The sequence below is a fragment of the Drosophila mauritiana genome, chromosome 3R (assembly GCF_004382145.1).
Source record: "Drosophila mauritiana strain mau12 chromosome 3R, ASM438214v1, whole genome shotgun sequence".
Lineage (NCBI taxonomy): Eukaryota > Metazoa > Arthropoda > Insecta > Diptera > Drosophilidae > Drosophila > Drosophila mauritiana.
The window spans coordinates 23,514,352-23,528,831 of NC_046670.1; the positions used below are offsets into that span (position 1 = coordinate 23,514,352).

General features: G+C 45.2%; 4 protein-coding genes across 4 annotated transcripts in view; 1 reads left to right on the top strand and 3 right to left on the bottom strand.

Annotated features, from left to right (window-relative positions):
- Positions 1 to 8,721: 8,721 nt before the first annotated feature.
- Positions 8,722 to 9,792, top strand: LOC117143722 (keratin, type I cytoskeletal 10). The gene is made up of 2 exons (XM_033308524.1): positions 8,722 to 8,781; positions 8,859 to 9,792. Exons 1-2 carry the CDS (start codon positions 8,767 to 8,769, stop codon positions 9,699 to 9,701), a joined length of 858 nt encoding a protein of 285 aa, XP_033164415.1. The 5' UTR covers positions 8,722 to 8,766; the 3' UTR covers positions 9,702 to 9,792.
- A 382-nt stretch (positions 9,793 to 10,174) lies between these two features.
- On the bottom strand, positions 10,175 to 10,919 carry LOC117145278. Its single transcript, XM_033310866.1, has one exon. It carries the CDS (start codon positions 10,894 to 10,896, stop codon positions 10,237 to 10,239), a length of 660 nt encoding a protein of 219 aa, XP_033166757.1. The 5' UTR covers positions 10,897 to 10,919; the 3' UTR covers positions 10,175 to 10,236.
- Positions 10,920 to 12,062: 1,143 nt separating this feature from the next.
- On the bottom strand, positions 12,063 to 13,109 carry LOC117145280 (putative mediator of RNA polymerase II transcription subunit 17). Its single transcript, XM_033310868.1, has 2 exons — positions 13,053 to 13,109; positions 12,063 to 12,984 (listed from the first exon to the last, which is right to left on the bottom strand). Exons 1-2 carry the CDS (start codon positions 13,065 to 13,067, stop codon positions 12,139 to 12,141), a joined length of 861 nt encoding a protein of 286 aa, XP_033166759.1. The 5' UTR covers positions 13,068 to 13,109; the 3' UTR covers positions 12,063 to 12,138.
- Positions 13,110 to 14,176: 1,067 nt separating this feature from the next.
- The window catches only part of LOC117145279 (glycine, alanine and asparagine-rich protein-like), a 1,077-nt gene continuing 773 nt past the window's right edge, over positions 14,177 to 14,480 (bottom strand). Inside the window, exon 2 of the mRNA XM_033310867.1 lies at positions 14,177 to 14,480. This exon is cut by the window's right edge and continues 652 nt beyond it. Coding sequence (XP_033166758.1) covers positions 14,275 to 14,480 — 206 coding nt within the window. The 3' untranslated portion in view covers positions 14,177 to 14,274.

Genomic DNA, 14,480 nt, shown 5'->3' on the forward strand with positions numbered 1-14,480 from the left:
CAAATTTGTCGGAAATGAGATTCATTTGTTTCCCTTGTCGAGATTGTTTGAGTAGAAAAGATTGTTGCGTGGGCGTATCCATTTAGCCGATGGCAGATTACACACAAGGCCACCGGCTGCCAGAAATTTCCAGAGGTTTGTTTCGCACCCAGCCAGCTTGGCTTTTAATTATTTAAAATTGCAAGACTGCAGCTGCTGCTGACGTGTCCTGCGGGAGGATATACACGTGCACAGGTCTGCAGTGCAGGACCACAAAATATTCGCAACAGCATACGAGCTGACTTAGCACTTTGGGGTGGAGGCTAAAAATTGCATTTCATAAATTCTCGCAATTAGGAGCTGTCCGAAAGGCAGGACGTGGAATGTTGGCGTTACGCAAGGACACACCCAAAAACGGCCAATTGAGGCGCATCCTGCAGGCAAGTGGGCCGCTCAAATGACCTACTCTGAATTGTAAATTCAATCCATACTATATCTGAATGTGCCTGCATTTTCGCACCGTAAATACGCACATTGTAAATTTTATCGAGCGGATTGTGTGGGTGGGTGGTTGGTTCCGTTCGGTTCTGCTCGTTTCGGTTGTAAAACAATCCAGGGAGGTGGGTGCAAAATCTTTATGTGCCGCGCAGCGTCTTTATTTTATGCACCGCAAGTGAGAAGTGCGATTGTGCGGGCTGTGCCGCCCACATGCCAAAGGAGCTCGTTGGAGCAGCGACTCCTGATTTCATTTATTTGCACTGGGGGCCCACAGAAGGATGTACCGAACTCACGTCCTGCTCCGCTGACAGGTCCTTTGGGCGGGGTAACTGTCATCGCAAATTGATGATGCGCAGCGGGCAAATGAAATATTCGAACGACTGCAAACTGACGTTCGGGGCGTGGCCAGTCGAATTCCATTGCGGTCACTCACTCGGCGTCTAATCAACATTTAATTGTAGTTCTTGCCCGACATTTCATGATTTTTATGCTCTTGCATGCACACACACATACAAATATTTTCGATGGTAAATATTTCCTGTTTTTGGGCGGGAGCATTTGCATTCGGTGGGTGTGGTGGTCAAGTGGGACATGGGAGGCGGGGCATCATTTGCATATCATAAAAATTCATGCCATAGCTTTTTTGTTTACTTTTTAAATTGAGCAACCGCAAAAGTTTTGCGTTGCATTAAGAGCAGCAAGTGGAATTCATACTCCCCATTCAGCTCCAGTTCTCATGCCACATCCACGTATTCTTGCTCGAAATCGCATAGGGATTCCACATTGGAACTTAAATTCGGCTTGGCAGTGCACGGGAAAAATTATCTGGTAAAATAGTAAGTAACTTTGCAGTTATTTGCTTAAAAAATTAATATCACAACTCGCTGGTTTGGAAGCACATAATATATTTATAGCCATATTGGATATAAATATTATTATCCAATTCTCAGCAAAACAAGTTTAAAAATGCCACACAACTTCTCTTATTTTCACGACCATTGTGTTTCGATCAAAAATCAATATGACATTTTGGACTGCCAAAGAAGAGGCGATTCGGAATATTTAAATTGGCCTTGTTGTTTTAAGCTGTGTGTATATGTCTTCTTCAGTTTTTTTGGGCTGTGTGGCATTTTCGCTACATTATTTTCGAGAGCACTTTGCTTCGATTTTTCGGCTGCTTCGGGGATGCTCGTACTGTAAGTCCTGCCGGCGAGTCCTTTGGCCAGCGGGGCAGTGGTCCTGCTGCTGTGTCTCACAATGTGCTGGCCATGTCTGCATATAAATTACGCCGACTTGTAGTTGTAATTTCTCTTCACGTCTCAGTTTGTCTTGTTCGGCCCGGCACGCACATAAAATACATCAATGTGTCTGTGTAACTTGAGTGGAGAAGCCGGGACATTTCAAGTCCTTCCACACTGTTCGCTCCGTCGTCCTTCAGCTGGCCCACTGTGCAGTAGCCGAGTCTCCACTTGCAGTTTTGATTTAGTGCTCTTACGGCCAGCTCGTAGTTGGCTATGTCGCTGCTCTTGCTGCGCAACTTTAAGCCACTGCGGAGTTGAATTTCACGTCAGGCTGAACTTAATGATACTTTCCGTGTTTTTGTTTCTCGTTTCCGTCCTTTTGCCTGCCCAGCCAGGACAATGACATCCACTCACCCGAGTGCCCTTTGCTACGTGTGTGTCCAGGAGCAGCGCCGTTGAAATACTGTTTATTTACCCAATTAACGATAATTGCTTGGATCAATAAATTTATATTTGCCGAACGCGCAACGAAGGCGAAAACCACACATAGACTGCTGGAGTAAAGTGAATTGTTGTCCCAATCCCAGCCAGCAATGTGTCATTATTTCGCCCCCAGGGCACACTGCCGCTGCTACGGCGACATTAATCATGCCTAGAATGGTCGTCGTCGCCTGTCTGCGCATTAATAAAGTCATTACCATGTGCCAATCTCTGGGAGACCTTGCTTATCGGCCCGGCCAGAAGAGACCCATCAAAGCCAAATGACAACCATTTCGGTACAATCACAGCTGCAATTCGGGGAGTTTGTAATAAATTTTGCAGCGTTTATCTGGCGGCTGACAAGCGGAAGCGCCTACGAGCGGGCAACACTTTTTTTAACTGCTTATTAAACTCTCGCGGTCGCATTAGAGTCACGTAGAATGTGAAGAGCTGGCGCTTTAAGCTTAAGTGGCAATTTTACAAAATAGCTGAGCGTAAAACAAATTTCTTTTATGTACTCGCAAATTGCTAGCCAAACTTTTCATATAAATAAATATAAAGGCGAACAAAGCGAACGAACACAGTGCGCGAACGTCGAATACAAAGTACAGTATACAGAACACAGAATGCCATCCAGGCCACACTCACATAACAAGTGTCAATGGTGGGGCGGACACTATAAACATAAAAACGTCTTGGCGCACAAAAAATTTCTTTAAAAACTTTGCGAGGCGTGGCGAAATTGTGGAGCGTGTTTAGAAGCCTGTTATTATTGTTGCCACCGCCGTTGTTACTGCGGTTGCACCGAAAAAAATGACTAACAATCTTCAAGAAGCTATCAATTGTAAGGGTGACCAACTTCTTCGATCGCTAAGTAACTTAGCATACTTTTTCACAGCTTAAGAAAGCTTAAAAATTGAAAGCGTATCCTTGTTGAGAGCATGTCTTAGAATATTTTCGCTCAGTGTATTGCTGCTGGGTCGCTTAACGGCAATTGAATGCCGGGCTAAGTGGCAATGTGTGCGAAGGCGTTTTGCTTTTGCAATTTGCAATAACCAAAGCATGGCCATAAAAATATAGTTGCCATCCCAAAAATCGGGGAAAGTGGCCGAGAAAGAAAAAGAAAGAGAGAGAGAGAGCGAGACAGCTGGAGTGGACCTAGAGCGAGATGGCAGCACAATGAGTTTTTGATTACTTTGAAATTTCTTATTTGCCTTTCAGTAAGCTGGCCGAAAAAAATGTTCGCCTCGTTATTGTGCAAATATTGATAAGCGTCAGTCACGGCCTGCTGTTGGCCAAATCCGAAATCCAGATTCCGACACCTTCCCACCAGCCTTGCCACATCCATTCTGCCACTTTTATTTGTTTCGCAATCAGACTGCCAAGTGACATTTTGGTGGTTGTTTGTTCAGCGCGGCTTATTGCTGGCCAGATTAGGCGTAGGTTTTCCATCGCAGCACCATTTTGGGTCCGCCGAATGGAACGAAAACAAAGTCTATTTCCACCGAAATCCTCAGGCAGTCGATATGCCGGTGGGATAATTAAATAGTTCCGCTTCGACCTGCTGGAAATCATTCCGCAAAATAAGCCAACGCCACTGAAATTGGCTGAAGTTGACAGGCGTTCGCCAAATTGAAGAATTTCTGTGTGTAATAAATTTGAAACGTGACGCGCGCGGCGGTGAAGGCAAAACAAATGCGAAGCTTATTGATGGGGAGAAATGGTATCTGAGTTGGACGGGATATGAATGTATTCCCATTTCTTTTCCATCACCCTCACTTGCCGCCCAAAAGTTTGCATGTCAACGGGTCTGATAGATCTGTCACCTGCTCACGTACGCGCCGAACGAAGGCCATCCAATGTTTGTCAAATATGATAATCTTGGCTTATAATTTATGAATTTTTCAATAATAAGCCTGACCAAGTTCATAAATTACACGGCGGCTAAGCTGAAAGTGCCCATTCCCTGTAGCAGCTGCTTTAAGGACATTCGAGTCCTGCGAGCACGTGCAACTAGTTTGCTGATTGATTAAACCACGCAACATCGTCTTGAAAGGCCACCAACTGTATACATACATACATATATACGTACGTACAAGAGCCAGGACGTTCCAGGAATTGTTATTAGATCGTTTGCTAGTTCCTCCGCCATCGTACTTTCGCAAAGTTGGTTCGCTGCGGATGCTGATTCCGATGCTGATGCTGATCTGACGTGGACGGCACACGTGCTAAAGTCACTTTTAACGGAACAACACGGCATCACTTAACGCGCTCCCCGGTCTCGGAACAGCGGTAAGCCCCTACCGCCAGTCCCCGACCTCTGACCCCGTGACCCCGCCCAGTTCCCAATCCCGAAGCCCATGCCCATTGACTCGGACGTGACAAGTGCGGGCAATGGGCGATATCCCAGCATGGGCCACGATTCCTGCTCATTGTCATGTGCAGCGCATAAAGGGGCGGCTTCGCTGAATGGTGGGCGGGGCCCGGAGGATGTCGAGTGGCGCCCAGGAATATCCAATATGACAGCCCCTGGCGAAGTGAAAGCGAAAGTCAAAGCTAAGGCCATTCTTAAAGCATATCAAGTATACGCACTTAGCCCTTCGTTTAAGCCAAGCATGCCATAAAATCAAATTCCCAACGAGCTGATGAAATTACTTGCAAAAATATTTAACAACTCGAGTGCGAGCATGCTAAAAATCCCAATTGTTGTCAGCAGGCAAACACTCGTTGTGTCCTGTGGAAACATTAGACAGTTGCCAAAATGTACTTGGCCTCCGGCAAGTAACAAGAAAACATTAGGTACATGACCACCCGCTCCCATCCCAAATGAGAAATTGTTTGCCTCAATTAAGCAAGAGCGCTAGCCCACTCATCTGAGCATATTTCACACAACAACCACTCAACGGGGTGCACCTACATAGTAGGTATTATGTAAATATGTTAATTCCCTCTCGGTCCGAAGACAAAGCCTTATGCTCGACCACCGCAGAGGGTCGAGTTCTGGTGACGTTTTCATTAGAAATGCAAATGGGCATGGCGACATCTTCAAGTTCAAGTTGCCGATCAATTTCGAGAGGGGACTGGGAAAGCCCAGGTCAGCCAGGTGATAGTTGGGTCAACCAGTTTGGACAACTTCAACGAATAAAAGTCGTTTGTTGGCCTCGCTCCATACTTGATTTTCACCAGGCATTCTACTAAAGAGATTCATTCCGTTGCCTTGATTGTGAGACTGCTTTCATTACGTATACGCAGCGTTGGCCCAAATTTATGTCAACCAGCGAGTTGCGAACGGGCGCTATATTTAAGCCTATGTGTTCTTATTTTCTAATTACTATATATGCATGTTGGCTGCGCCTGGTTGACTGTGGGCGTGGTCTGTATCTGTAATTAGTGTTTTGCACACACACATATTCATATCAAATGCCGGCATAGTCGCTGCTTAATAAATTAAACGACAATTTGCACTGGGACCGTGTTGTTGCTCGTAAAGAGTCGGTATCCTGAAAACTGGGACATTAAGCTGGCATTAGGCACAGGCAGGCCTGCAATTAAAATAAAATAGAGAGCTCAAGCGTCGACGACAATATGCACTATAGGGCAGACAAAAATGTGTGTTTTATGCTTAGAATGCGTACTAAGGAGACCTCGAAAATAATTTATTGCCTTCTTGTGGGTGCCAAGGATCGCGCAATAAGCCGCCAATTTATTTGCCGCTGTTTTTGCTCTATCCATGTAGAAATCAAGCATAGAGCATTTTTTTATATTTTCTATACTTTATCCGATTGTTGATTTCTTGTCGCATTTTGGCTGATTAACGTGCACAAACAGAAATCTCTTGTATGGCATACTTTTTAATATTTAATCTCGGCCATTTAGCTGGTTGCAAGCAAAAAATACACAAACACGCAAAATAATAATCAGCATCTGTCGTCGTTGCCGTTTGATTGTCAATACAAAATATTTTTATCGCTAACACAATTTGCCAAACAAATTGGCCAGCTCGGCGAAATTTGATTTGATTTATTCCTTTCAGCACTCTCGGATAGGTTTTTTAAAATATTGCTTTTTTTAGCATAAGCTTTAGTTTAGTTTCAGCTCGGTTCGGTTTGGTTCGGGTTTTTGCGCTTGCAATAATTGATATCGGCTATTTGCATATCAAATTTAATATATTTGCATATATTTCTTTTGCACAGAGAAACGATTTTGCGGCTAGCCAGTCAGCTTTTTGGGTAAAATTTTTTGTTTTTTATTTGTCGCCAGGCATGCGGAAATAATTTTTGCAACCAAAACTCGTATCTAGAGAAGAATGGAAACGGACTGCTCGTAAAAGAGTTCTAAAAGCCGGCAGCTCCAAACATTTTTTGCAAAAGAAAGGCTAGAAGCAAACAAACTGGTTTAACTGGGGTTTAACTGGCAAATTTGTCGTTCGTAAACAATGCTTATGATTTAAGGAAATTACTAATGCTCCAATTTATGGTGAGGCGACAGATTTGATTGGATTTTTGCACCTGAAAGGCACCGCCCGGTTTTGACACCAGCCAGGTGATAGCCAAATAAATTAAATGCACAATTTTATTCGTTTCGACTTTCTGGTGGGTGCCAGTACAATGGCAATAAAATAATATAGGGGCTGTCTTATTGTCTCGACGAGAGAAAGACTAAAAATAATGGATAAAATAATAAACAGTGACAGATTTTGTAAATAGATCGATTGACCCAAAAGGCCATTTACATAAAGTGGTGCCAGAAATTCCCTCCCGCAGATGTTTTTGGTCCGCCTGGGCCGTTTTTTTTATTTATTTATTGATACGCCAACGTCGTCCGACCGCTATTATCTTCGATTCCGAGCTGGAAACTCTTTCCCCGCGTTTCGACCACTTTTTATGTCGCTGCTGCGTGCATCTTTTATGTGCGTGTGGCGCCCGAGACCTTGAAATTGTGGCTGGTTTGTTTTATTATGCTTACATTTGATTAGTTTGCATATGACATTGCCACCAGCGACTAACTTGGCTGAGATGCTGCTGGCCAATCGGCGATCCGCAACAGTTGGCAGTGGGCAATAGGTGGGGCCGCACACAAAGCCAAGACAAATTGTTTTTGACTTTAGGTTATTGCTTCGAATGTGAATCTTGATTGGATTCTGGCCAGCGTGGAATGGGGGGCATCATACAGCATCATTAGATATAGAACCATATAGAACTTGCGTGTGTCCGGCACAAAAAGTGATATCATGGTTATGATGTCTTAGCGGATTTCCTCACTGACCCCATCTTGGGGTTACTCATCGCTATAGTTATCCGTGATATCAATCAGTATACATATTAGTCATAACCGCGATTGGCATTCGCCACTATTGATTTGCAAATCGGTTCGTCTATCTTAAATATGGATCTTGGGTATTTCTCCTAAATTATGCAAATCAAATCAGTTTTCAGCGGATTTGCTGCTGCCCCTACCACCCTTCTGTTCGAACATTTTGCCGAAATAAAATAAAAAACCATAATTTTTATGATATCAATAAACCATGATGAAAAACGTGATAATCGCTGATCAGATTAAATGGTCGCCTGGCGCCAGCTGATTACCGCCGAATTCCGAATAGCTTCGGGTGCTGGTCAACAGTAAAAAAACCTCAAGGTCGCAACGGTTGTTAACTTTATGGCTTCTATTTTGCAAAGCCGTGTTTTTGCCACAGGTTAAATGGCCGAGCTACGAGCTCCGGACAAATGGACAGATGGACCGTCGGGTAGATGGATGGATGAATGAATGGATGCGCAAAAAAGTCTGGCGAAAATTGATTTCTATCCATTTCAGATCCATTGTTTTTCAACCCTACCACAGTCCACAGTCCAGTGTTTGGGTTTCAAATGGCCAAACCCTAGAGCAGCCAGTCCCAGATACCATACACCATATACCATATTCCAAATACCAAAGGGGGACGCAATAATCGTTGGGAATTCCCAGCTAGAAATATGCGGCTGGACCAACTAAAAAGTGTAGAAAAACCGAGTCGTTTTCGAACTCGTTTGGATGCTCCGCTAAATTTTTTAGCATACAAAATATGAAGAAAATCATTTCATTTACTGAAAGCATGACCATTTATAGTGGCTTTTGCTAAACGAGTTTTCAGCCGTTTTCTGGCCGTTTCCTCTGCCGAGAGCCTGCTCTATTGGATTACAACTTGACGGGTAGGGTCTTGTGCCTGAACATTTTCGATGATGGTACTACGACTTGGACTGAGGGATCGTGGAATTAGCATAATGTCGATGCCAGCATTTGCAAGAATAGGGCGGCAAGATATCGATGCGCTTTGTTCACGTCGGCTTGGCCATTGTTTTATCGCACAAGCTTCGTTTTTCGAAGGTGGATAGCATTTCAAGAGACAAAAGCTGCCGAAGAAGTTACCAAAAAATGCTTCGAGCCAACAAAAACAACGATGGTAAAGTCTGCATGAACTTGAGCGCAGTCTAGTGACACCGATCGTTGGTTTTCGTATAAATATTGGACCTTTCGGTGATGCAAACGTCAGACACAACCAAGTGGTCAAAGTCAAAGAATTAAATTCAAAATGCGTGCCTTCATTGTAAGTATACGTTCGATCGCCCATTAAATACTCCAAAAGGATACCAAGGATTACAATGCTGTTTTCTTTACCTCCAGGTTATGTGCTTGGTGGCAGTTGCCTGCGCCGATAAGCTCGGCTACAACTACCAGCCCGTGGGACACTCCAGCTCCGGACTGTCCTTCGCTCCTGGCAGTGGCAGCATTGGAGGTGGCTCCATCGGAGGAGGCAGCATCGGAGGAGGCAGCATCGGAGGCGGCAGCATCGGAGGAGGCAGCATCGGAGGCGGCCTCATCGGAGGATCCATTGGTGGTGGTTCGATTGGAGCCAGCATCGGAAGCGGTGCCGGTCTGGGTGGTCTGAGCAGCATTGGTGGTGGAAGCATTGGAAGCATTGGTGGTGGTGACGCCCTCAGTGCCCCCGTCTCCTACAACGCCCCTGCCCCCGCCGCCGAGCTGGAGAAGGAGTTCTTCACCTTCACCGCCAACGAGCAGGACTTCGATGAGCCCCAGCAGCTTGAGCGTGTGTCCTCTGCCCTGAACAAGGCCCTGCGCGTTGTCTTCATCAAGGGACCCGAGAACCGTGGTCTGGAGAACGCCGCCCTTGCCCTCGCCAAGCAGGCTGCCCAGCAGGAGACCGCCATCTATGTCCTGAACAAGCAGGCTGATATTGGAGATCTGGCCAACAAGCTAAACGCCATCCGCAGCAACAACAACAACAAGCCCGAGGTGCACTTCGTCAAGTACCGCACTCCCGAGGATGCTGCCAACGCCCAGCGCGCCATCCAGGGTCAGTACGACCAGCTGGGAGGATCCAGCCAGGCCCACAACGGCGGTGTTGCCCCCGTCCTGAACTTCGCCTCCGCCGCTCCAGTGCGTCAGGTCGCCGCCCAGAGCCCCGACAACTCCTACCTGCCATCTTCGGTCTTCCGTCGCGTCTAAGTCGCTCGTTTCACTCCTTTCGGAATCGAAAACGCCAGCGATTTTTGACTGATATTAAATCGTAGTTTTTGTTGACTAATGCTTAAATAAATTCAATTCTTAAATTTTAAACCCAATTTGACATGTTGTAGTGCATTTGTAAAAACCAAAACTTTGCAGGCTAAGTTCATTGGAAACGAAACTTCGCAAGTTCGGATTTATTTCCCGCGAAATATTTTTCTTGCAAACTTTGAAAGCGCACATAAGTTGAAGCACTTATATATTTCTTAGGGACTAGTTTATTCTTAAACATATTTAAAAATTTAATTCCAGTTTATGACTGCTGGGATCTTGGGTTTTGACTTATTATTTTCCTTTCTTATTTTCTTTCTGTTTTTATAAATACGTATAACACTTATTTTGATTTATCAAAAACTGTTGCATACTTAGGTTGACTTCGCCAATGTTTAAAATAGTTAACGCAATGAAAATAGTATAATTTACATAACCAAATTAGATAACTTTTATTCGAAAACAACGTTTAACAATCCATTTTCTAATGACGTAGGCGGCTCAGGATGTTGGCGGGTAGGTAGTTGCTCTGAGGCACTTGTTGAGGAGTAACGCGTGCTGGAGCAGCTCCCTGGGATGCAAAGTTGATGGCATTAGCCACGCCACCGTTGATGGACTGACTGGAGCCGCCGAGTTGATCGTACTGCGATTGGATGGCCCGCTGGGCATTAGCAGCATCCTCAGGTGTCCTGTACTTGACGAAGTGCACCTCGGGCTTCTTGTTGGCATTCTGGCGCACGGCATTGAATTTCTGGGCCAGCTCGTTGATGTCAGTCTGTTTGTGCAGCACATATATGGCAGTCTGCTGCTGGGCAGCCTGTTTAGCCAGGGCCAAAACGGCATTCTCGTAGCCACGGTTCTCCGGCGACTTGATGAAGATCACGCGAATGTTCTTCTTGACCGAGGCAAGAGCCCTCTGCAGAGCACCCTTATCCTCGAAGTCGTCATCGTTGGCATAGAAGCTGTAGAACTCCTTGTGAACTGAGGCCTGGGGAGCGGCACTATAGCTAACTGGTCCCGCCAGTGCAGGGACTTGGGATACACGACCCCCAATACTGGTTGTCTCACCTTGTCCGTAATTATATCCGGACAAGCTACCGGCACTTGCCGCTGCCACAATGCTTAGAATAATGAGGGCACGCATATTGACCCGATGCCTACGAGATGTTCTAGACGAATGAATAATATAGCATTCATTATCTACCTTTTATACCGCCAACGCGACGACGTTTAAAATTAGACTAGAAAATCTAGTCAATTGAGCCGTCTAGTCGCTTTGGGGTCCCTCTGGCGGAACACGGCGATCATCGATCTCCGCTCACGAATCGTGACTCGCGAATGGCCAGTGGCTATTGGCCATCGGGTTTTCGGAATGCTGTTAATCTGCTAACATAATTTCGCTCTTAACACATTTAACACATTGTTTTGAGCAAAAGACAGCTTCAATCGTGCCGCCGACTGAGATGAGATTCCGAATCGGAGTCCAAGTCCGAGCTAAGATCCGATTGCGAGTCCAGTCGTTTTCCGAACTATCGTGATTCACCCATAATTGGCTTATAATTTATTCACAAACAAAAGAAAAATAACCGATCTCTTGGCTGTTTCAATCGGATTGTTTTGTTATAGTTGCTTGAATATGTATACAGAACCGCTTATTTGTTAATGATTTCAACAAAAAAGTGATCGTCAGCTTAATAAAATTAATGATTAGACTTTGTTTTTATGGCTAATCAGGTTTCGATTGGGCATAAATCTTCATTGCCTTCGTATGTGGGTTGCACTTGAGATTCCTTTCTAATTGTACGTGACACACGACGGGCCTCGGAAACCAGGTCATCTAACAGTTGTTGGCATCTCCGCGACCTTGAGCTGTCGGCGGGAAAGAACCAGTTCCTCGTTGGCCGGGAGTCCGGTATTAATGCTTCCCGCTGGCCAAGTGGGTGGATCTAATCTTGTAGTCGATTAATTTGGCGGCATGCGAGTTGGCTATGTCAGACAATTAGTCCATCGATTTGTACGGAAAGTCTCGGTGAATATGATTCGACGAGGGGTTAAACTCATAAAGGAAACCTGCTTCGAACTGCCTTCCTTATCTTGATGTCGTTAATTCGAGATATTTATAGTTTGAAGGGCACTTTTTATACTTAACCCATCCGCAAACAATCAAGCCAAACAAGGCGGACTTAATGCACCATTAGCTACTATGGCCAAGCCGCAATAAAAATGTCACTCTATAAAACACATAAGGCAGACCTTTGTTTGAATTTTCGTATTTAAATTTCAAATTTATTGGGGTAATTATGCATTAGTCAACAACGTGTAACAGGAAGAATGAGTTCTTCAGTCGAGATTCGCTTAAGTTAATGGGGTCCAAGACGTAGCCTTCCTAGAAACGCAGACGACGGAACACCGAAGTGGGCAGGTAGGCGTTCTCGGGGATCTGGGCGTTGGCCTTCTGGACGGGTCCAGCAGAGGCGAAGTTCAGGGCGGGGGCAACACCACCATCATGAGCCTGAGAGGATCCTCCCAGCTGGTCGTACTGACCCTGGATGGCGCGCTGGGCGTTGGCAGCATCCTCGGGAGTGCGGTACTTGACGAAGTGCACCTCGGGCTTGTTGTTGTTGTTGTTGCGGATGGCGTTCAGTTTCTGGGCAAGATCTCCAATATCGGCCTGCTTGTTCAGGACGTAGATGGCGGTTTCCTGCTGGGCAGCCTGCTTGGCGAGGGCAAGGGCGGCGTTCTCCAGACCACGGTTCTCGGGTCCCTTGATGAAGACAACGCGCAGTCCCTTGTTCACGGATCCAGCAACACGCTCCAGTTCCTGGGGCTCATCGAAGTCCTGTTCGTTGGCGGTGAAGGTGAAGAATTCCTTCTCGAGTTCAGCAGAGGGAGCGGGTGCGTTGTAGGAGACTGGAGCGGCCAGAGCGTCGCCACCTCCTAGACCACCGAGTCCACCAAGACCGCCAAGACCAGAATCGATGGAGCCACCACCGATGGAACCACCAAGGGATCCACCTCCGATGCTTCCTCCTCCGATAGAGCCACCACCAATGAGGCCTCCTCCAAGAGAGCCTCCTCCAATAGAACCTCCTCCGATGGAGCCTCCTCCAATGGATCCACCACTAATAGAGCCGCTGCCAGGAGCGAAGGACAGTCCAGAGCTGGAGTGGCCCACGGGCTGGTAGTTGTAGCCGAGCTTATCGGCGCAGGTGACTGCCACCAAACACAGGACCTGGAGACATGAAGATATAAGTGTTATCCTGGCGTATAATCCTTTGAATCCTTAACCGCGCTACTTACAATGAATGCGCGCATCTTGAGCAGATTGTTGGTTCTTTTGCTTTGAGGTATGAGTTGCTTGTGTCTCTGGCTAGGAGCGATCTTTATTATTTATACAAATCCATCTTGGAGGCTGATAAAGACAAAGATACCGCCGCGGCGTCTGCTGCACGGAGATTTCTTTGAAGCCACTGTGTTTTGCCGCCTACAAAGGTTTTCGCTTCCTCGGTTTTTTTAATGTTCGGTGTGGAATTTTTTGGTTGCGTTTCAATGGGCAGAGTCTGGCCGTCGTGGGTTATTCAAATATTTCGAGTTTCGTCCAATAGTTTACAAGAATTCATATTAAATTATAAAATTAATATGTCGCGAGCACGTCGGAATGAGTTTATCATGCAGATGGGTCATAAATAGGTACGAGTATTATATAAAATACATTTTTTTGACAAATTCTTCGGCAAGGCTAAAAGCTTGTTTTATGTAGGACATATGCATTTGGTTTTTCCGACTGAATGACAATCGTTTAGTCATTATAATCGTTTTCGACACATCTGTTTAGTTCTGATTTATGGACATGATGCAAGCGCTAAATTTAGCAAGTCGTCTAATGAGATGTTTGAAATGCCGCCCCCAGTTCATTGATTCTTTTTTTCGTATATATTACTAATAAAATAAAAAACTTAGCTTGAGAGTGATGAAAACGATATGTTTATATTTAATTTACGTTTTATGTCGTAAATACATTTAGCCTACATTTAAAATATGCGGAAATATTTTAATTTATTCCTCCTCCAGTACTTCGAGCTTGAAGTTAATTTAAAGTCATTGGTACGATAATATTTTTGTTATGACAAATATTAAAAGTCAAGGTCATCAGGAAACTGTCGTGGGTTATATAGCTTACCAAATTCTAAATGAGTGTTGAGGGTATTTCGCTGTATATTGCGTTAATAGCTCTGTAACTCCTTAAGAATAAATTCAAATTAAAATTATTACCATACATTTTGTGCAATAAAACAGGTCAAAAAATCCCACCAATGACTTAAATACTTTTCTAAAATCCCAACTTGTAACTCCACTGGTGTTGTTATCAGAGAATATACACTATTGCTTACTTCACCACCATCCAAGAAAAAGTATTACAGAAGTTTTGGATTCAGTTTTTTGTATATTAATTATCAATAGATTTCAACAATAAGATTTAACAAGAACAGTCAACGCCTTCATCTCGAAGTCGTTAAAATATTTACAAACGACGACGGAAGATAGAAGTGGGCAGGTAAGCGTTCTCAGGGATCTGAGCATTAACCTTCTGGACGGGTCCAGCGGAGGCGAAGTTCAGGGCGGAGGCCACACCACCGTTGTGGGCCTGAGAGGATCCTCCCAATTGGTCGTACTGCGACTGGATAGCGCGCTGGGCGTTGGCAGCATCCTCGGGAGTGCGGTACTTGA

Coding starts and splice junctions, on each gene's coding strand:
- LOC117145278 (XM_033310866.1), bottom strand. CDS start 10,896: ATGCGTGCCCTCATTATTCTAAGCATTGTGGCAGCGGCAAGTGCCGGT.